This window comes from Oncorhynchus kisutch, linkage group LG2, assembly GCF_002021735.2.
Source record: "Oncorhynchus kisutch isolate 150728-3 linkage group LG2, Okis_V2, whole genome shotgun sequence".
NCBI lineage: Eukaryota > Metazoa > Chordata > Actinopteri > Salmoniformes > Salmonidae > Oncorhynchus > Oncorhynchus kisutch.
The window spans coordinates 42,922,941-42,944,808 of NC_034175.2; the positions used below are offsets into that span (position 1 = coordinate 42,922,941).

At 41.9% G+C, this 21,868-nt stretch overlaps 2 protein-coding genes across 2 annotated transcripts in view; one reads left to right on the top strand and one right to left on the bottom strand.

Annotated features, from left to right (window-relative positions):
• Positions 1 to 19,425, bottom strand: part of LOC109866391 (STE20/SPS1-related proline-alanine-rich protein kinase) — a 28,646-nt gene extending 9,221 nt beyond the window's left edge. Inside the window, exons 1-14 of the mRNA XM_020455075.2 lie at positions 19,198 to 19,425; positions 17,378 to 17,490; positions 16,917 to 17,025; positions 14,861 to 15,002; positions 14,399 to 14,454; positions 13,815 to 13,924; positions 13,623 to 13,724; positions 13,342 to 13,475; positions 12,995 to 13,043; positions 12,833 to 12,898; positions 9,219 to 9,341; positions 8,238 to 8,279; positions 7,626 to 7,682; positions 5,893 to 5,960 (exon numbers count right to left, since the gene is read on the bottom strand). Of these exons, the coding sequence (XP_020310664.2) occupies positions 5,893 to 5,960; positions 7,626 to 7,682; positions 8,238 to 8,279; positions 9,219 to 9,341; positions 12,833 to 12,898; positions 12,995 to 13,043; positions 13,342 to 13,475; positions 13,623 to 13,724; positions 13,815 to 13,924; positions 14,399 to 14,454; positions 14,861 to 15,002; positions 16,917 to 17,025; positions 17,378 to 17,490; positions 19,198 to 19,303 (1,277 nt within the window). The 5' untranslated portion in view covers positions 19,304 to 19,425. The remainder of the gene's footprint in view (positions 1 to 5,892; positions 5,961 to 7,625; positions 7,683 to 8,237; positions 8,280 to 9,218; positions 9,342 to 12,832; positions 12,899 to 12,994; positions 13,044 to 13,341; positions 13,476 to 13,622; positions 13,725 to 13,814; positions 13,925 to 14,398; positions 14,455 to 14,860; positions 15,003 to 16,916; positions 17,026 to 17,377; positions 17,491 to 19,197) is intronic.
• A 1,993-nt stretch (positions 19,426 to 21,418) lies between these two features.
• LOC109866408 (ceramide synthase 6-like) overlaps positions 21,419 to 21,868 on the top strand; it is a 31,747-nt gene continuing 31,297 nt past the window's right edge. The window contains exon 1 of the mRNA XM_020455086.2: positions 21,419 to 21,771. Coding sequence (XP_020310675.1) covers positions 21,602 to 21,771 — 170 coding nt within the window. The 5' untranslated portion in view covers positions 21,419 to 21,601. The remainder of the gene's footprint in view (positions 21,772 to 21,868) is intronic.

Sequence of the window (21,868 nt, forward strand, 5' to 3'; positions counted from 1 at the left end):
TTCCATATTTGTCACATGCCCGATTGATCCTTTCCTAAGGTCAAATGAAGTGTTGAAATGCAGCTGAAACGTAGAATATAGCAGCTCAAATGCGTTGTATAATTGATTTAATGTAAAACAGGTAGAACCTTTTAATCTTTCAGAGGGTGATAGAAGTATTACAGTAGCAGGAGGTTGGCTGAGGATAATAATGTAAAGGGGGACTAGTTTTACTAGTTCCATATTGTGTGAAGGTAACATCTGTCTGTGAGCTCTCCTGCCTCAGAGCTCCCATCTGGCTACGAACTAAAGCAGCCTACTAATTCATACAGCTTTCTTATACAGCAACTTCAAACCAGCAAAGATGCATAAAGTTCCATCTGCATGTTTATCCTATGTCAACTTTAAACTGTACTACCCCATGTTAAATTCTCTCTAACATTGGCATTAATACAGTACATGGAGTCAGTATAACAACAGCACAATGACTGGTAGCTTTAAAAGGAGGGGAGTGGCTGGGCAGGCTACTGTACACAGCGTTGTGGGAGTGGGATTAAATTGGGCTGTACTTAAGACGCATAAATCACATCCATCTCCGCCCGCCTGGTAGCTCTTGACCTACATTTTACAGGAGATTTTGTTAGGAACATGCTCCGACACATCTGTGAGGGCTAACTTAGTTCTGCGAGATAGAGCGAGAGAGAAATAGAGAGAGAGAGAGAGAGAGAGGCAGTAGGAAGAGAAGTAGGAGTGGATTTCCATCAGCTGTCTGTGAGTCAACTTTACTTGTCCAATTCTGCAGATTCACAACTAGAGAGAAGTCAGGGGTGAAACTTGAGTTTAGCAGATGGATGTAGGATGAATAAGATCTCTCCAGTTCATCCACGGACAGTGGGAGCATGCTGGACCTGAGCCCTGCGTCTCCAACTACCAACTAAGTCCTCCTCCAGAGAGATCGGCAGCAGATTCTTGGAAAGTCCCTGTCAGATTACATTGTAGGAGGTAAATAGATCGCAGAGGACAGTCGGAGCTAAGCCGCACACACAGATTGAGAAACCGTTTAGAAGTTTTAGGGATTTTATGTGCTACTTTTAAAAACGTCAATCTTCCAGAGTCTTACTAGGAGTGTTAAGATGTTCTTAAACAACTGTGTTACTATCAACCCATCAGCACAGGGACAGAATAAGCCATGAATAAACAGACAGAATAAACCATGATTTTGCTCAGTCAGCTTCAAATCCCAGCATCCCACACCTTCCAAATGAATCACCAGAGACGTCAGTGGGCACTAACAAGCATTGGGGCGATTGGAGTGTTTACCAGGTAAAGCATGAGCTGAAATAATTAATATAGAGAGGTCTTCTATCTACTAAAATAGATTTCCCCTGGTAGGCAAAGGAGACTCAGGCAAACACTTGACTGGCAAACACAGAGAGAGTGCCATTCAAGGAGGGGAGAATCTCCACTGTAAAACATGACAGAATGTCATCACTCCCAGGTCCCCTGAGTAATTCAAGTAATGTTTGTCTATAGAACAATTTAATACTTCTGAACTGCACTCTGACACTGAAGCTGTTTGCAATGTGTCCTGTCCAGACTTATGATTGGTATGTTGGGGAAAGTTAGCTGTAAAGCTCTCTAGCACAGAGAGCGTTCACTGCAGTTCAAGGCCGAGGCCAGGTAAACAGATGGTCTGTTGTGTATAGACTACACACAGGGACTGACAGTGACCAGAAATCGGCGTTGACATTTCTAACACACCGGCCCATTTTTTTCCTCGATGACCCCACACCTGCCCAGTTTATTCGTTGAGGCCCCCATTATTAGCCAGTTAATTATAACCCCCCCCCCCCCCAAAAAAAAAAGTTAGACAGGCCCACCAGGATAAAAATGGACCAGCATATCTGGTATTTGTCCGAAATGTCAGATGGTCACTCCGCCCCTGACTACACAGGAGAACTCTAAATCCTGTGTGGCATTGACAGGGAGGTTATTTCTTAAAACACCAACAAACAATCAATACACACATCTGGGGAGTGTTTGGAGTCAGAGGGAAAGTACTTCAGAGCTCCGGCCTTGGAAAAGCCTACATGAACGGGCCCACTGTGTGAGAGGAGATAGTATTAAATGTGCTAGTAATTAATTTTCAAAATAAAGGAGAGTAATTTGACTTCCTCGTGGGTTTTAAAGAATGAGTTTACACACGGCAACACACAATAATCAAAAGTTTTTGTCTGAGTCTACACAAGGCAGGGTGGGCTGCGTGGGCATGATAACACCAGCCCATGGACAGACGGAATAAATATGCCACATCTGCATGGAGCTTTATTGGTTAATTGTCTGACTTCTATCCTCCCATGATTACATACCCTATTGAATCAGCAATCAATTGCCAGTGAGGATGAAACGTCAATATGTGCCAAAGTCTTTCTTTCATGGAGCAGATCAAATGTTCAATTTCTTCTGTACAAAATAAAAAATGTCAACTCCCAGGTCATTCAAACTTTTCCTGTCATTCTTATTGTCTTTTAATTGAAGTTTCCTGGCGGTTCCAAGTCCCCCAACTAAACTATTGACTTCACAACTGCCACCAGTTTGCTGCCAAAATATTGACAACAAATACATAGACTTAGTAAAATAAATACAAGTGTAAACATTTTTTAAAGGATATTATGCTGAAACCCTCATATTAAGCACCAATGGTATTCACTAAATTGATGGTTTATATTTAGGATGTTTTACAGCTTTGTCATTCTGCTTTATTTTTTAAATCATCTTATTTAATTATGTCATATATTTTCCATGTGATAAGGCCACACAGAGAGCCAGACATAATTACAGACACCTTAGATAATCTGAAGTACCCATAAAGGCCACTAGATATCTTGTGATCGATTACATGAAATCCTTGAAAGATATCAAAATTCTGATAGTTTCCATGTAAAATTAGAAAGTTTCCAGTAACATACCCTGCCTTTGCAACCATAGCCATGGTCAACTCACCATAGCATCCCATCTGAATACAATTCTCGAAAGAACCTTAATTTATGGGTTCACGCTAGCATAAATCCCTTTCTAATCAGCCTTAACATCCTTATCAGATTTGGGAGGAGAATTTATATAGTCTTGTGTTTGTTCTTTCAGATGCAATTAAGTTTCTCAAATTAGTTTTGTATTTTTACCCAAGAGAACACCACCACCACCACACAACGCAGCTCTTATACCACCAGAAATCTGTTCATGGTTTACTCTCAGTGAAGTAATTGTTGGATTAAAACTATAATTACATTTGAATCTGCATTGATTATTATGATTACAAAACTGAAGCCTAAGAAACTTGTCAATGCAAGTCTTTTGTAAAAGCAACGAGATACATCTGGCTACTATTGTATGGAAGAGTATAACATAATATTACGATCGGTGGAACGTGGTGTGTCCCATCTGACTGCCGATCAATCACTGATTCAAATAGAAAGACGTATCTAGAAGAGAGTGATTACTGTAATTCGATTGTGACAGGAAAGAGACAACGCCGGCACTATTCCATATGGGCTTAAATAATGCTATAGGTTTCAGGTTGAATCAGGTTAGATAGCTCCAACAATTTCCCTGTCTGTTTCCCACAACATAAATTCACTTTGAATGGAAATAAACTACACTTATCTCACTTGTCCTACTATTATGTTAACTAGATAGTCAGCACAGAAACAATGGAAGAATTGTACGAAAACATTTCCTATGCTCCCTGGGGATGCCCTATGAATTATTCAAAATAACATTCCTTTCTGTGATTCCTTTCACCAAACATGCACCCTCAGTACCCTCAGTACATTTTCTACAGGGACCTCCTAACTCTGACTTTTATGAAGCTTAGCCTTAATCCTGTTGTCAAGCTCTCACTAAAGACACGTCGTTAAAGACGTGTCAACCCCTCGGTTGCTGGATTTCTAGCATCTGTTCCACCCGTCCTCTCAGACAAAGAGGTCGGTCGTTCTCCGCATCTGTCCTTGCGAGTACGGCTGCATCCAAAAAGGCACGCTTCAAAAGTATTTCCCCCTTTTACTGTATCTGCTTAAGGACCTGTTTGTCACTCATAGTCTGACCAGTACCCATGTCATCTCCTGATCCTCTGGGGACTGGGTACGGCAGACGTCTTTAGGCTGATGCATTACAAACTGTAGTGGCAAACATATTTTCTGTCAGGTGAAAAGAGATGGTGAGTGTAGATGATGGTGTTATAACGGAACACTTGTTTTACTGCACTGACTCAGGACTGTGGAGAATATATAGTATTGCGTTATACCAGTTTACGACATATTCAAAAGCTGTGCAATGTCACCAATGTAATTCAGCCCAGCGAATCAAATGTAATGTAATGCTCTTTCAAGTGCTCCCAGAACTGCTTTTACAGTTCATGGACTAAATGGGGTTATATAGAAATCTCTCTGCAAATATATCCACATCATAATTCTACATAAAGTGTCAAAACCGATTGCAACAAAGCCCCATTATTGCTCTATGGGAGATTGGGAGTTGACAGGGCTAAGCTAAAGCCATTTGAGTTTATCTGAACAAGTCCTTCAGCCAAAGGAGGGCTTGAAATTGAGAGTCCTGATAAATGTGCTGCTCTCCTTGGGCTGCTGCATGACAGGGACTGACTGTTTCAGCACAGATCACAGAGGTGTGGATCTTGTCAGTTTACTTTGGACTTAATCTACCAAGACACACGTCACTGCAATCCTTTTGCTGTGGCGAGACTGCCCTCAGCGCAGACCAGGATTGGTTTAATACATAGCACATACAGCAAACCACTTATTAGCAAAAGATACATCGCTCCCCATACACTGCCAAGGAAAACAGCCTGAAACGGCTGCAATGAATAGAACCACGGCCACTGACAAATAACGACAGCCCCACTACTCACAGAACTGTCCATTTATTTACATGTAAAGGTTAGAATAATTACACTTCTCCAGTAGCCAGCCCTCCAGTTGGCCTGCTGTTGGCATGCAGTGGAGAGGATGGCTTTGTGTGTTGCACAGTGGGCCTGGGGAGGGCCCTTCAGATGCTGCCTGCGATCTCATCGACCCAGAGCCTACTATGCTACACTGCACCCAGTGCTGTATTTTGCTCTTCAAGGGGCAGCAGGCAGACTTCAAACTGTCCAGAAATACTCCATTGTCCATGTCTGTGGCAGACATCTGTGTGTGTGCGTGCGTCATAGTTTTGCACATTTGCCTTGCATATCCTGCTTTCAGACGGTGTTTAAACCTGCTTCCATTTTGCTGTGGGGGAAGTAAAACGGATTTAAATTCAATGTAATAAATATAAACTGCCATCCTCTTGGGAAAGGATTTGACTTATTGGAGGAGTCTGAAGCCTAAACGACACTAGTTATCATACATGTATCATAAAAGGACAAAATATATAAAGAGTGATAAGTCTGAGCCTAAATCGAATCCTAAACCTATTCCATATTGGTCACAGGTCTTGTTACAGCCTTGAATTGTCTTTTAGCAATAGGTCTTTAACCTGGCAGATACGTCCCAGTGGCTGAAAGTGCCTGGACTAGCTGAAATGAAGGTAAAGTCAGATCAGGTCAGTGCTGGTAAGTCTGGTGGCAGCGCAGGTCATTAACAGCCCTCTAATTCAGTCCCTGAGAACACAGTAATGTGGAGCGGGGCCAATGGAAAGTCAATCGAGTGTAACACTCGCCCTCTTCCAACCCAACCTCTCAGCCAGATTAGAGAGACCAGATCCTTGGTTAAGTCAGATCATCTCTTTAGAGAGCCAAGACATCATTATGTCATCATTAGGTCTATGAGCAGCAGGGTACATGTTGAGTGATCCTCAGACTTCTGTTTGGGTGAAGCGGACGTAAGGAGGATGAGGCCAAATTGAGACTCTGCTTACCTTAGCCTTAGGACCATATTTAGAGCACCTTGAATATAGGGCCCTGTGTTCTTCTCAAATGGTTGAACCTGTAAGTAAAGAGTGAGTCAATAAAGCCAGAAAGTACTCAATATCTCCTGGAGCATGAAAAAAATATAACTGACTATACACCGGTTAAACTACAAAAGCAACAGAAGAATACATCAGTTATATCACACAAAATACATTCAATATATACAGTGTATTGTATTGATGTATTCTGACAAGATCGTTGAGTTCTGTTTTTGAGGAGGCACAATCCTTTGATTAGGCCCTGACTCAACAAAGTAAGAACCACAGTAGCACTTATGGCCTCGAGCCATATCACACTTTCTGTAGCCATGGGGACAGTGTTGTGTAGGCAATGAAGCTTGCTTGGTTCCTTGATCTGATCTACAGGCTATGCATCAAAGTAGTCTATTTTGTATTGATAAGCAAATAAAATCTCAGTGACTGTTCAAACAACAATGTAGCCTTATCAATCGCCCAAAAATGTATTTTGTTTAGAAGTACTAACTATTGATTCCAGGCTAGTGGACCAAAACTTGTGTGAATACATTCAAGTAGCATATCAAACTAGGATAACGTTGTAGGTTACACCGGTAAGTATAAGAATATTTGTTTAGAAGTACTAACTATTGATTCCAGGCTAGTGGACCAAAACTTGTGTGAATACATTCAAGTAGCATATCAAACTAGGATAACGTTGTAGGTTACACCGGTAAGTATAAGAATATTTGTTTAGAAGTACTAACTATTGATTCCAGGCTAGTGGACCAAAACTTGTGTGAATACATTCAAGTAGCATATCAAACTAGGACAACGTTGTAGGTTACACCGGCAAGTATAAGAATATTTGCCAGGGCATATTATTTCATTATAAATCTGATTATTTTACATGAAGATGTGGGAAGCTAAAAAGTTATCTAGCTTGCAGTGTTTAGCCAACTTGCTAGAAAGGGAAGACAGCAAGACAAGACACTTTTTTTGCTTTCACAACAAATAAGACAACAAGAATTCACCCAAAAAGGTATTTTGTTAAGAATGGATAACTCATTTTTACAGGCTATTGTGAAACTATAGAACTTGCTGTAGCCAACTAGCTAGCCATGTGCTTTTTTCTCAATGACCAAAACATTACGTTTTATTTTTAGTTGATATGGGAAAGGTCACAAAAGCAGCATATCAAACTGAGATTATGTTTGAGGTTATTATTTTTAATTATAAATCGGATTATTTCACATGGAGATGTGGGAAGCTAAAAGGCTATCTAGCTTGCTATGTTTTTAGCCAGGCTAAACCCGCCAGGCTGCAAGCTAGCTCCTAGTAGCAATGGAAGGTGACTCTTCCCTTGTTTTCACAAAACGAAAAGACAAAAATAAAATATTTTGCTATCACCCCCTTGTGAACGGGAGTGGGACCGGCGAGGATATCATGTTACCAAAAGGTGTCTGCAACTCCAGAAATCCCACTCCACCCACGCGCACGCAGTGGAGCTTGTAGTAACCTTAACAGCTAAGCCCTGAGCTGGCAGTGTCAGCAGGACAGCCATTTACTCTGACTTATTACTGCTGAAAAGGGCCCCTCCATGAGCCTCAGGGATACTGGCACATACTCACTCAAACACACACAAACACACACACTCAGTGGTGCATCAAGGTCACTGAATCATGACAAATAACATCTGCCTCTGTTGCTGCTCCTGAAAGCCTCACCTGTGGATGCTGAATGGATAGCCCTTCAATGGGAATAGTGTTGGCGTTCTCCTCATCCTGTGGCACAAAACGAAAGGCATACAGTAAATATATAACATACACTAGTCCTTTTTTCTGTGCTATAGAGGAGCATCGTTAGCAATAACAAATCTTTGCACAAGATTAGACATCGCTCATCTCAGTCAGCAAATAGAGAAGTCAATACAAAACAATCCATATGTAAAACATTTTGTTGTTTTTGAACAATCAATCAAATAGAGAAAGCATGCACACACGTTCACCCTGGGCTTAAAATCAATGAGTCCGAGAGATTGTGGCGGGTGAGACGTACTAGGTTTTCCCCCCAGATTTAATCATTTATACACAACCTGCTCCCTGTTAAGGCAGGCAATTGGATTTTCCAATGATGCCCTTTGTAAAGTAATCAAATTATACAGGAAGAAACAGGGACAAAGTAAGTCTATTAACCTTGTCAATGTGCAGGTTTACATACTTATAAAAATCAATCTTCCCCCACATTTCACCTGAGGATCTGTCTCAATGATGTCAAAAAGACACCAACGATGATAAACCATGCATATGTGTTTATAGAACAGAAAAGAGCTAACTTACGTCTTCGTTTTCATCTTCGTTCTCCTCTCTGACCCTTCGCGACTGGAAGGCAATATCAAACACAAACAAAATGATCTTCTCAGTCTTGACAAATCTAAATATGACTGCCAGGTGTAGAACTCAATCCCTGCAGAATAATTAGCATAATGTCGTGGAGGCAACTGAACATTCAAAGCTGAAGCAGACAGAACATCATTATCAGCATTTGTCACATAATTGCTTTGTGTAATTATTCCCTGTAAGAGCCATTCAGGTTATGCATCTATATCAAATAACCTTTTGATCTTTGATCATGGCTGTCTTCCCCTCTCCCTCCCCAGCCCCCTACAGCCATCTTCAAACCCTTACCAACTACCTATAGTGACTTGTGACTCTAGTGACATGTGACATGTGACTCTAGTGACAGCTAGCTCACTGCTCTCACAGAGATCCATGCAGGATCTAGGACTGTACAAAGGCTAAAGAAAAGGAGAGTTTCATGTCTTCAACATGACCCTCTGAAAAAATGGTTCCCAAAGGGTTCTTCGGCTGTCCCCATGTAGAGCCCTTTATAAAGAGGGTGCTACGCGGAACCGAAAAGGGTTCTACACGGAACCGAAAAGGGTTCTACACGTAACCCAAAAGGGTTCTACACGTAACCCAAAAGGGTTCTACATGTAACCCAAAAGGGTTCTACATGTAACCCAAAAGGGTTCTACATGTAACCCAAAAGGGTTCTACATGTAACCCAAAAGGGTTCTACATGTAACCCAAAAGGGTTCTACATGTAACCCAAAAGGGTTCTACATGTAACCCAAAAGGGTTCTATCTGGAACCAAAAGGGTTCTACCTGCAAACAAAAAGGGTTCTTCATAGGATTATCCTATGGGGACAGCTTTTAGGTTCTAGATAGCACCTTTTACCTAAGAGTGTAGTTGTTCCATTTTTCTCCAGCCTGTGGCTTTAGTTTGGATGCGTATCTCTTGTCATGGTCTCACCTACCCTGCCTTGATTGACAGCAGCCTTGCCCTCCTCGCTCCCCTCGTCCAGCTCATCATCGCTCCACTCCCAGTCTCCGTCTTCCGTCTTGTGCAGATGGCCGCTGGACCCTGGAACTCTCCTCACCTGGGCCAAACACAGCACAACTGTTAACCCACACCATCAAACTGTAGGGCGGAGAGACAACACACATTTAGTAGCATACCCCTTCTGAGGTTCTCTCACTAAGTCAGCACAACATCAAATGTTATTCATCTGTCTTATATGAGTTTGTAGGATTTTTGAAATATACACTCGTACTATATGAGAGTGCAGTTGAATTGATCAAACACTAGCTTGGGCTTGGATTCCTCTCTGAGAGTGTTTAAGGTCTACAAAACGGCTGCTATGAGCTAGCAGAAAACAAAAGAACCGAGAACACCAAAACGAAACACAGAGAAAACAAAACACAAAAACTCCTTAATAAGAAGCTAACTCTGGATGAATCTAAGCGGAAGCACCCAGCATTCTAGGGCTAAGTCAAAGAACATGTACCCTTCTGACGGCATCAAGTTCTTTCTCCGAACCTGACACAGAGCCCATGCTCCTGGAATTCTGCTCTGGCTCCTTGAGCAAAACAAAAAAGCATCAGTCCACTGTGTGTGGATGCATGTGACAGTTCAGTGGCCTGTATGTCTCTCTACACACACACATATATGGAACCACCAAGCTGTCTATGCCAAAACATGTGTACAACTACATTTAGTACTATAGGAACAGAAATTTCAATATTTATGAGCATGCACATTTAGAGAAACACACAAACAGAAGATATGGGATTAAGATGTACATACAGGCAAATTACAAGAGCCATATATAGATGCAATGACTCTAAACTGTATTATCTGTGTACTAGTGTGGGAAATCACTCAGCATTATATCAGTATTATTTTCCAACTTTCAATTACGTAACACATCAGTGACTGCTGCAGCCGACCACCCTCGGTGTCAGCCTCCAGAAATAATCTTTGCTCAGTACCTCCTGCAGGTCTCCCTATTAGGAGATCAACTAAGGAGCAAGGGTGCCCTCTGCTGGCCAATGAACAACTGCTGAAATCCTGTCCTTTGCATGGAGATGCATGTCTTGAATATTACTATTTTGTATTCAACTCTGGTTGAATTAATACGCCTGCACAGCCCATGATCCAATATGGACTTCTCTATAGATTGCTAAATCACAGTCTACCCATGTTTAGAACTTCCCTTCTGATGTAAAAATAGGTACCCTACACAATAAACTCCTTGCATTTCTATTGCAAAATCTACCTTTCCTTGCTCCTCTGGGGAGCGACTCCAATGTTTAACAAGCCTATAGCTCGTGGGAGCAGATTCTTAGAGCAGAAAAGGGAAGACAGGAGAGAAGGGAGGCTCAGTGAAGGGGCAGGGGGAGAGAGAGAGGGCAGGAGAGGAGAGAGAATGAGGGACGGGCAAGGGGAAGAGATACTCAAGGAGGCGCAGTGGAGAAATACTGAGGGAGGGGCAGGGGGAGAGGCTGAGGCAGGAGGGAAAGAATGGAGGGAGTCTCAGGGACGGGCAGGGGAGAAGGGAGAGGGGGCTACCTAGTCAGTTGCACAATGCACAGAATGCATTCAACCGAAATGTGTATTCCGTATTTAACCAAACCCCTCTGAATCAGAGAGGTACGGTAAGAGAGGGGGCAGGGGAAAAGGGAGGCTAAGGGAGGGGGGAAGGGGAGGAAGGGAGTCTGCAGAAGGGGGCAGGTGATAGACTGGAACACAGTTTTGACTACTCCTACAGTTTTGCTTCGGTACTGCAGCATAAATGTCGCCCGGCTCAGAAAAACAATTTCCATGCATGGCCACATAGAGAAGTCAAATTTGAAAATAAGACACTTTAGTCATCACCTTTGTGCACAAAACATCCATTGAATTACTCAAATAACTGTCGCTGAGGCCAATATTTTTCCATCACTCACAGCCGAAGATATTAACATTTTATATTCATCCAATGTCTGCCATGTTTTTGGATGACGTGACCGCTGCTCGCTCTGCACCCTGTGCGCACTGAGTGCTAGTGCGTATGTGATGGTGGTCCGTATAAACTGGATGCAACTCAGATATAGGCGGTCCATGAATCGGCGTATGCAAACGTGAGTAGATTATCCTGTAAACAATGGTCGGACATCTTGGACGCAGTTTCCAGTTCTTATTAAACCTCAATGAGAGACAGAAAGAGGGGGGGGGGGGGGCAAGCAGGGAAAGAGACTGATCTGGTCCATGATGTGGACAGGTCACAGTGTCCTGAGATGATAATGTTTCTGCTAGGTTTCTTCTCTGTGCAGGCTGGCCTGTGTCTGCTGAGTGGATAATGTGGGTGACTCTCCATAGGTCAGAACAGCACACAAGCAAACCATTCTATTATCAGAGGCAACACAGAGGACACAGAGGACACTACTCTATGACTCGCACTCCTCATCTGCAATCAAGTGAGACAGACTCAACACAGCTCCATTACTGTACGTGCAAGCTGTGCATTTACGCCAGAAGACAAAACTGTGATGTGTTCGCAGGATCAGGATTGGCTGAAAAGGGCATCACGATTATATTACAGCCTCAGAATAGAATACTAATCATTGTACTGTCATGCTCCAATCAACCATAATCTCACATTAAACTATGTTCCCAAATTGAATCAACCCACACGATCTGAATGATTGGGACTGTTGTTCTGACCAGCAACTGTCCACCCCTCCATCTGACAACTCTGTCACGAGTCACTTCCCTCTCTATTGACATTATGCACTGCTAAATGATTGTTTCGCGCGACACCCATGTCCCCCCCAGTCACCCCTCCCCCCCCCAGTCACCCCTTCCTCCCCCCAGTCACCCCTTCCTCCCCCCAGTCACCCCTTCCCTCCCCAGTCACCCCTCCCCAGTCACCCCTCCCCAGTCACCCATGTCCCGGCCAGTCACCCATGTCCCGGCCAGTCACCCATGTCCCCCCCAGTCACCCATGTCCCCCCCCAGTCACCCATGTCCCCCCCCAGTCACCCATGTCCCCCCCCAGTCACCCATGTCCCCCCCCAGTCACCCATGCCCTGTCAGTGAATTTCCATCCAATCCGTTCACCCTGACCTTTTTGCCTCCTGAGAATAGAAGGATGATGGCATACCAAACATCAGCCTTGCCTGCCACACTGCTGCATCCCAGTTGGCTGTGACCGCAAGGCAACTGAGCATGCAAATGGTGTGTTTAAGTGCACCTCTCCGTTACCTAACCACTCACGTTAAATCCCATTTGTCTTTGTCTCTGCCACTTGCAGTGAGCGTCTGAGCGACATTACAGACCACTAATGCGTGAGTTGTCAGCACATCCATTCTGCATGACTGATATTGTTCCAGCAGTGGCCCATATTTGCAGCCACCCCCACATAACAGTTGGAGCACAAAGTGAATGAAGTGTTGAAGAGAGAGAGACAGAGAGAGACAGAGAGAGAGAGGACACTCGATGTGTGTTGACTGGGGGAGAGTGTCCTGCCAAACCTTAGCATACTTTGTTCATAATGTTTAGTCAATATTGGGATTGCTTTAATGGGAATTATGTTTGTTTAGACATTACCCTTTTGGCTCTCTGGGTTATGTTCGGTGCTCTGCATAGCAGCTTTTCAATCAGATACTCTCTGTTCTGAAAATGAAAATCACAACCCACATTAAAAACATCAACCTACCAATTCTTTACCCCACCAATAGAACAGGTACAATTCTGGCAGTAAAAGCATACCTTGGCCTTCTGGAAAAATTTACATTTCAAAAGTTCTGTTGCTGTAGGCCTAAAGAGAAGCAAAATATATGGAGATATAAGAACACTTAAAAATCATTGGCCTGGAACTGAATGTACCATTCCTACAATCTGTCTGTGTGAGAATATATATCTTATTGTGTGGGTATGGGTGAGACCACTAAATATGACTGTATTTCAGGACTCTCTTGTAAAAGTGGATGATGCTCTACAGAGACTCGATCACCACCCAAGGCCATCAGAGTTACTGTATCATCAACCGGTGACAGACTCCACAGATATACAGTGTAGGTTTAATGCAGTTCACAGAATGGCAGACATGCACAAACCTCTTGGCGGGCTCCTTCTGAAGGCACAGGGTTATTAGCTTCCTAAATGATTTCCCATATTTTTTCAGCATCTCTTTATCCTCCACACCCGTGTCTAAGGTGGGGGGATCATTCTGTAAGGTCAGCATTAAGACCTGGGAAGAGAAGAGGAAGGGTCAAAAGCATGCACACGGTGTCTCGGTAGTTACATAGACACAGGGTAGAAATCTGCCTTTCGTGGTTCATTAGTTAAGATGTAGGCATATTCCACTGGCAGCTGGATATACAGCGATCAGGCTCACCTTCATGGGTGGGTATCGGTGGTAAGGTGCAGACCCTGTGGCCAACTCTATGGCAGTGATTCCAAAACTCCAAATGTCTGCTTTGAAATCATAGCCTCGTACCTGTGGGCATAGCGGCACTACTGTTAGTGTTGTAGTCTATGTGAAAACAGCTGGTAGATGTTACTAAAACTGGCCACAAGACAGTCTCACCTGTTCCATTACTTCAGGGGCCATCCAACATGGTGTGCCCACAAAGGTCTTTCGTACTTTGTTTCTGGTCATATCCCCTCCAGTGGCCAAAAAGGCACTAACTCCAAAATCTATTGGGAAATATGTATAATTCAGATGAAATGCATTGATGTAATTAATGTTACACCTAATTAACATCTTATAAAACGGAATATATTGATGCTATGCAGTATTTTCACAACTATTTCATGTTCTCCACCTTATACAAACTGTGCACACTCAATATCTTCCGTTGCATTCATGTTAGAAAGATTTTATTTTGAGTGTTTGTTGAATAGGTCGTCCAACTATATGACAGAGACCATAGGCCTCTTGTGATTTATGATGGGGGACCTGTTTGACTACCTTTATGTTAATGTTATTCAGTAAATATTGTGAACTACTTTTGATTGGTGAAGTCTGGCGTTTTGTCTATTATGCTTTTGAATTAACTGGATGTATGGAAACATCATAAAAAGTCATATATAACTGTGGCAAGTGAGCGAGCTGTGAGAACAGAATGTGACAGGTGAAGGTGGGGTGAAATAGGGACATTACTCACACACCTGCAATCTGAACAGAGCCGTCCTCTCCCAACAGGATGTTCCCAGCCTTCACATCCCTGAAGTCACACACAAAAACACCCCAGTCATGCCCAAACAGTATCTCTCTATGTAAGTGGGGCAGCATCGATTGCATCAATGTGTGTAAATTTGTTTTGCAGCCTGCTGTCATTTGGAATACAGGCCAAGGGGGTAATAGTGGTTTAGTTTTTTATGACCTTGACATCCAGGAAAGTTTAAAAAAAACACACAACCTATGTGTGATCAAAGGGAAGTTCAAACAACACAAGTTCAAACAAATTATGTCAATAAATGACATTGAAACAGAATAGTCAACACAATTTATCTAACACTATGTAACTCCTAGATTACATTTTATAGATTCATATTTTGGAACTTTTATATTCGATCTTCTTTCCTTAAATCATATATATATATAAATGTTTAAACTCCAGGGTATCTTACCTGTGAATCTGTCCATTTCTGTGCAGATAGTCAAGTCCCTCAAGGACCTCTTTTAGTATGGTTGCAATGATGAGCTCATCAAGGACTCCATTTTTGTGCTCTCCTTTGCTAAAGGTATGCTTTATTATATCCAACATGGATCCTAAAAAGAAGAAGCAGACAGAAAAACAGAGTGCCCACAATGCCCAAGGCTGACATGTCATTACATGTCAACTATTCCATTTAATCATTCTGCCTTAAGCAAGTTTGTTAGAGTTGAAGTCGGAAGTTTACATACACCTTAGCCAAATACATTTAAACTTCCTGACATTTAATCCTAGTAAAAAGTCCCTGTCTTAGGTCAGTTAGGATCACCACTTTATTTTGTGAATGTGAAATGTCAGAATAATAGTAGAGAGAATGATTTATTTCAGCTTTTATTTCTTTCATCACATTCCTAGTGGGTCAGAAGTTTACATACACTCCATTAGTATCTGGTAGCATTGCCTTTAAATTGTTTAACTTGGGTCAAGCGTCTAACGTAGCTTTCCACAAGCTTCCCACAATAAGTTGGGTGAATTTTGGCCCATTCCTCCGAAAGCTGGTGTAACTGAGTCAGGTTTGAAGGCCTCCATGCTCTCACACGCTTTTTCAGTTCCGCACACACATTTTCTATATGATTGACGTCAGGGCTTTGTGATGGTCGCTCCAATACCTTGACTTTGTTATCCTTAAGCCATTTTGCCACAACTTTGGAAGTATGCTTGGGGTCATTGTCCATTTGGAAGGCCAATTTGCAACCAAGCTTTAACTTCCTGACTGATGTCTTGAGATGTTGCTTCAATATATCCACATAATTTTCCTTCCTCATGTATCCATCTATTTTGTGAAGTACACCAGTCCCTCCTACAGCAAAGCACCCCCACAACATGATGCTGCCACCCTCGTGCTTTACGGTTGGGATGGTGTTCTTCGGCTTGCAAGCCTCCCCCTTTTTCCTACAAACATAACAATGGTCACTATGGCCAAACAGTTCTATTTTTGTATCATCAGACCAGAGGGCATTTCTCCGAAAAGTACAATCTTTGTCCCCATGTGCAGTTGCAAACCGTAGTCTGGCTTTTTTATGGTCGGTTCTGGAGCAGTGGCTTCTTCCTTGCTGAGCGGCCTTTCAGGTTATGTCGATACAGGACTCGTTTTACTGTGGATATAGATACTTTTGTACCTGCTTCCTCCAGCATCTTCACAAGGTCCTTTGCTGTTGTTCTGGGATTGATTTGCATTTCTCGCACCAAAGTATGTTCATCTCTAGGAGACAGAATGTGTCTCCTTCCTGAGTGGCATGACGGCTGCGTGGTCCCATGCTACTTATACTTGCGTACTATTGTTTGTACAGATGAACGTGGTACCTTCAGGCGTTTGGAAATTGTTCCCAAGGATGAACCAGACTTGTGAGGTCTACAATTATTTTTCTGAGGTCTTGGCTGATTTCTTTTGATTTTCCCATGATGTCAAGCAAAGAGGCACTGAGTTTGAAGGTAGGCCTTGAAATACATCCACAGGTACACCTCCAATTGACTCAAATGATGTCAATTAGCCTATCAGAACTTCTGACCCACTGGAATTGTGATACAGTGAATTATAAGTGAAATAATCTGTCTGTAAACAATTGTTGGAAAAATGACATGTCATGCACAAAGTAGATGTCCTAACCGACTTGCCAAAACTATAGTTTGTTAACAAGAAATGTGTGTAGTGGTTGAAAACGACTTTTAATGACTCCAACCTAAGTGTATGTAAACTTCCGACTTCAACTGTGCCATCTTTAATATTCATTACAGCCATTTACATGGTGGGATGCCACTGCACATAGGTCTACAGTAAACTGGTCCAAAGGATGGACAATCGCTTGTTGACATTTGATGAGATCAATGTCCCGACATATGAAAGAACTCACAATCGTAGTCCATAACAGTGTTTATGTGTTATGTTATTATGGCCACTTTCAATGCTTAGTGTGGAAGTAAAAAAGAGATGGCAGCTATATTTTGCTAAGATGTTGTAGGTAAAAGCTTACCTCCACTCAGAAGTTTCATGACTAACCAAAGTTCATCCTTTACAACAAATGAGGTGTAGTAGGTGACAACATTTGGATGGTTGCATTGGCTCATGGCTTGAATTTCTTTCTATTGTTTAAGAGGAAAGAGGCACACATGAGACAAAATAAAGTCAACAACTTGACAACCTTTCATATTTTGTCATTTTTGTCATTTACTTCACTAAATATATTACTTCCAAATATACAAAGTAATAGTTTACCAAATACTTAATAATGTCAACAAATACTAATTTCTTATTCAAATGGGCACTTTAGTGTAGCACAGCCCTCACAGATCCTACTCAGCCTCTAGTACACACACAAAGAGAGAATAGCAAAGTAAAATTACTGCTCAATCAGGAAAGTGTGGGCCAGAGAAGGCCAGAGGCACTGTGGACACACACAATGAAAATATAGCCTTTATTTATTGTTATGCTCACCAATAGCTCATCCATGCTGGTCTGGCATTTCTCCAGGTTTATTCTCTTTATGGCCACGCGTTCTTGTCTGGGGGTGCAGAGGGCAGCCTGCACTACGGCTGTGGCCCCACTGCCTGGAATCACAGACAAAAAGAGGTGCAATTAACAACCAGGACAGGAGACAGTACATGACAATACAGTGACATCAAAAGTGACCAAGGTGAAAAGCATAAGGGATCATTGACACATGCAGGATCATTGTTGGTCTATTTGGGATATTAAGCCCTTTTTGTGACATTTAGATGATAAATAATATGACTGCAACAACAATTCAGAGCACCATTGCACCAATACAGTATGTGCAAACATATTTTCCAATCATAAGCTAAATTCCTATGCATAACAGTCAGTGTATCCAAGACAACTTTGAGAATAGGGGTTATGTTGTACTAAGAATGTGACACAGTACATACCATGCCAACTGCTGGTGACAGGTAAGGATGAGAGGAGATCGGACTGCTCAACAGTTGATTATATGCACATGACAGATGACTAACTAGCCACAGCAGCTCTTGGCTGTAGTAATGCTATCCCTTATCAGCATTGAATAGGTTTTCTTTAGCTGTCGGTGTCAGCTCATCTATATGCAAAATTCATTTTCATCCCTCTGGACAAAAGCTAATTAGACAGATCCAAAGGTCTCCCACAGTTTGCACGTGACAGAATTCTTAAATGAGCAAAAAAAAATCTTAAGCATTTGGGAAATGACCATGAATAAGTGCATTATAGGCCTACCAAATGAAGTCTGATGTTAATACCAGTAGAGAGAGGGTGTGGAGAGTAATGCTGACCAGCAGCGAGTGAGCTCAGTACTGTAACCGGTTCTATAACTCCTTGATGTAACCTAATAGAAGTGCAAATACACCTCGATGACCTACGAAACTTGACTGACGTGCTGAAACAATAAACTAAACATTCCTTTCCACTGTAATGATTTAGCTATGGATTATAGAATTAAAAAAATATCATATTGCTTCCTCCTATAGGCTCACTAATATTTATAACGGTGTTTGGTGAGGCAGGGCAATATATTAAAATGTATTGAATTGTTTTTACAACTATCATAATTACATTGACATGAGAGGCTATAGGTCGAATGGGCTGTTTGTGATTTATTGTCCAGAGCAGTCGCTAATCTGTGAGAACTATTTTTTTCTTGTAAGTAGGCAAAAATGTGGCATAACCAAATAACAATACTCAACATAAATCATCACAAAAGGCCTAAATAATAATAATAATATTCATAATAAAATGGGACTTTTGATGTAAGAGTAGACCCTCTGTCTAACTTCAGAGTTGGCATGTAATTGAATATCCCTGCTCTACTCAACGACACCATGCCATTCCCGTGAGGGCGGCAGGTGCATGATCAAAACAATTACATGCGATTTTCATTCAGATGATCCATACATATACATAGACACATCTATTTCAATATAGCCTAGTGGACACGTGCCATAATTGAGCATCGTTCGGCATAGAAGAAATCGACTGCATTAAAAACGCATTTACATGAAATGGCATTCCTACCCATATACATATAACTTTACCGTGACTATAAATATCTCTCTATGTGATGAAAAAAGTGGTTTCCTCTTACAAGAAGAAGCGAATTGCGGTTGTTAAGATCCGCATTGCAAAGCATTACAGAGACGCTGTTGAATATAAAAAAAGCCGGTAGGCCCTCGTCGTCATTCACCACTGATAACCGGCCGAGCCATATCCATGACAAAACATTACAATATAAACAATATAATCATATCAAGAGGTAGCCTACTAACCTATGACTTCCTGTAACTCGTAAGACTCCCTGGTAATTGGCCAGCTCATTGTCAGCACTGGTTGCGGATTCTGGACAGGAGCAGGAGATCCGCCTTGCTCCGCCATGATGCTGCTGCTGCTACTGAGCTACTTAGCGACCCCAGACCTTCTCCTCCTGACTACAGAAGTGTCAGCTGCTGCGGAGAATTACTACGGCCTGTGATGAAAACATCCGGAAATAGCCGCGCAACCTTCACCACAAAAATACGGCAATAAATTATAACGCAAAATCATGTCCAAAACCGTGCACTTGAATTTGTGATAGGCCTACAACATTTGGTCGTTTTAGAACAATTTTCAATTCCAAAAGTGAACGTTTTGTTTTTGTAGTCGCCAAATTAAATAATGAATCAATCAAATAAATGGCCTATTATTTGTTAATAACTTGATAATAACTTAATTTGAACCAATTCAGTTGTTTTAAGCCTACGGCATTTCAGCTTTGGTTACAGTTTAGCCTGGATGTTAGATTTGTTACAGATCTATTTTGGATCACGCAGTGATGAAAATGTGACATTCTATCTTGGATCATGAAAGTTGCTACAAAGGATCACAGTGACCACTAATCAAATATGTCCACTAGATGGCAATATTATACCTTCAATCACATACCATGGCCATATAGACTTATGTACTCTTGCGAAAACTGCTTACACTAATAAAATAATGTTTGCCTTTTCATTAATATTAATTAAATGAAAATAATTATTAAATGTACATTAGCCTATGTATTTACACTTATCCATTCATTTATCCTATAATAACATCGACATTGACAATTGGCGCAGCGTTGTCCTGGTTAGAGTTTGGCCGGGGTAGCCCTTCTAGCATCACTACTCTGGACAGTTCTGACTTAGAATATGTGGACAACTACAAATACCTAGGTGTCTGGTTAGACGGTAAACTCTCCTTCCAGACTCACATTAAGCATCTCCAATCCAAAGTTAAATCTGGAATTGTCTTCCATTTCATAACAAAGCATCCTTCACTCATGCTGCCACACTGACTATCCTACAGATCCTTGACTTCGGCGATGTCATTTACAAATTAGTCTCCAACACTCGACACAGCAAATTGGATGCAGTCTATTACAGTGCCATCCGTTTTGTCACCAAAGCATCATATACTACCCACCACTGCGACCTGTATGCTCTCGTTGGCTGGCCATCGCTTCATATCCGTCGCCAAACCCACTGGCTCCAGGTCATCTATAAGTCTTTGCTAGGTAAAGCCCCGCCTTATCTCAGCTCACTGGTCACCATAGCAACACCCACCCGTAGCACGTGCTCCAGCAGGTATATTTCACTGGTCACCCCCAAAGCCAACTCCTGCTTTGGCCGCCTTTCCTTCCAGTTCTCTGCTGCCAATGACTGGAACGAATTGCAAAAATCACTGAAGCTGGAGACACATATCTCCCTCACTAGCTTTAAGCATTAGCTGTCATCCCCATATGGTTATTTTTTGTTTTGCTCCATTGCACCCCAGTATCTCTACTTGCACATTCATCTTCTGCACATCTATCACTCCAGTGTTTTTGCTAAATTGTAATTATTTCACCACTATGGCCTATTTATTGCCTTACCTCCCTAATCTTACTACATTTGCACACACTGTATATAGACTTTTATATTGACTGTACGTTTGTTTACTCCATGTGTAACTGTTGTTTGTGTCGCAATGCTTTGCTTTATCTTGGTCAGGTCGCAGTTGTAAATGGGAACTTGTTCTCAACTTGCCTAGCTGGTTAAATAAAGGTGAAATAAAAAATAAAATAAATAAAATATAACGTCTGCTAAAATATAACTTCTGCTATGAGTGTGCTGGTCAGTAGGTGGCATGATTTACCAAGTATTCATGATGATACTGTTCGTTTGCCTGATATTTCATAAATGGGACATTTGCCTAACCAAAACGTGGTAGGAACAGTCAGGACACGAATATATTATGAGTTGGCTAGCCTATCAAAAATAGCCTAACCGAATTATTCTGCATGGGATTGAGGAAATGATGACCTAATCCACAATCAATGGACAGCCAGCCTATTCCATAAATTAAACAAAATACCTTGCTATTGCCATAACCTACAACACATTAAACCATAGACCTTTAAACATGATACTTCTGGATTGCGACTGCATGTTTGACATTTCAATGCACCAATCACTCGCTGAGGAGCAGATGCCTACTTCCCTACACTGGAAAGAGCGAGGGGGTAAATAGACTGGCGGGGCATACACTGATCCATCACACTAAAAACCTGCAAAGATCGCCCGTGAGACTGCTGCAACTACGCTATAGGCCATTGATATCGCGTTCATTTCTGGTCAATTGGTAAGGGGGACAAAGTGTCCATAATACAAGGAAATGGCAGGTATTTTGGCATGGTTTTGGAACGAGAGATTTTGGCTCCCTCACAATGTAACCTGGGCTGACCTAAAAAACACAGATGAGGCAGCCTTCCCGCAAGCTGAGGATTTGTATCTGGCTTGTCCTTTAGCCTTCTGCATCTTTATGATTCGACTGGTTTTCGAAAGGTGGGTGCATGTATAAGTGATTGGTATAACTGAAGATAATGTTGGTTTCGTTTCATTTACATGTAGCCTAAAGAAAGCCTATTTTAAAGAATACTAT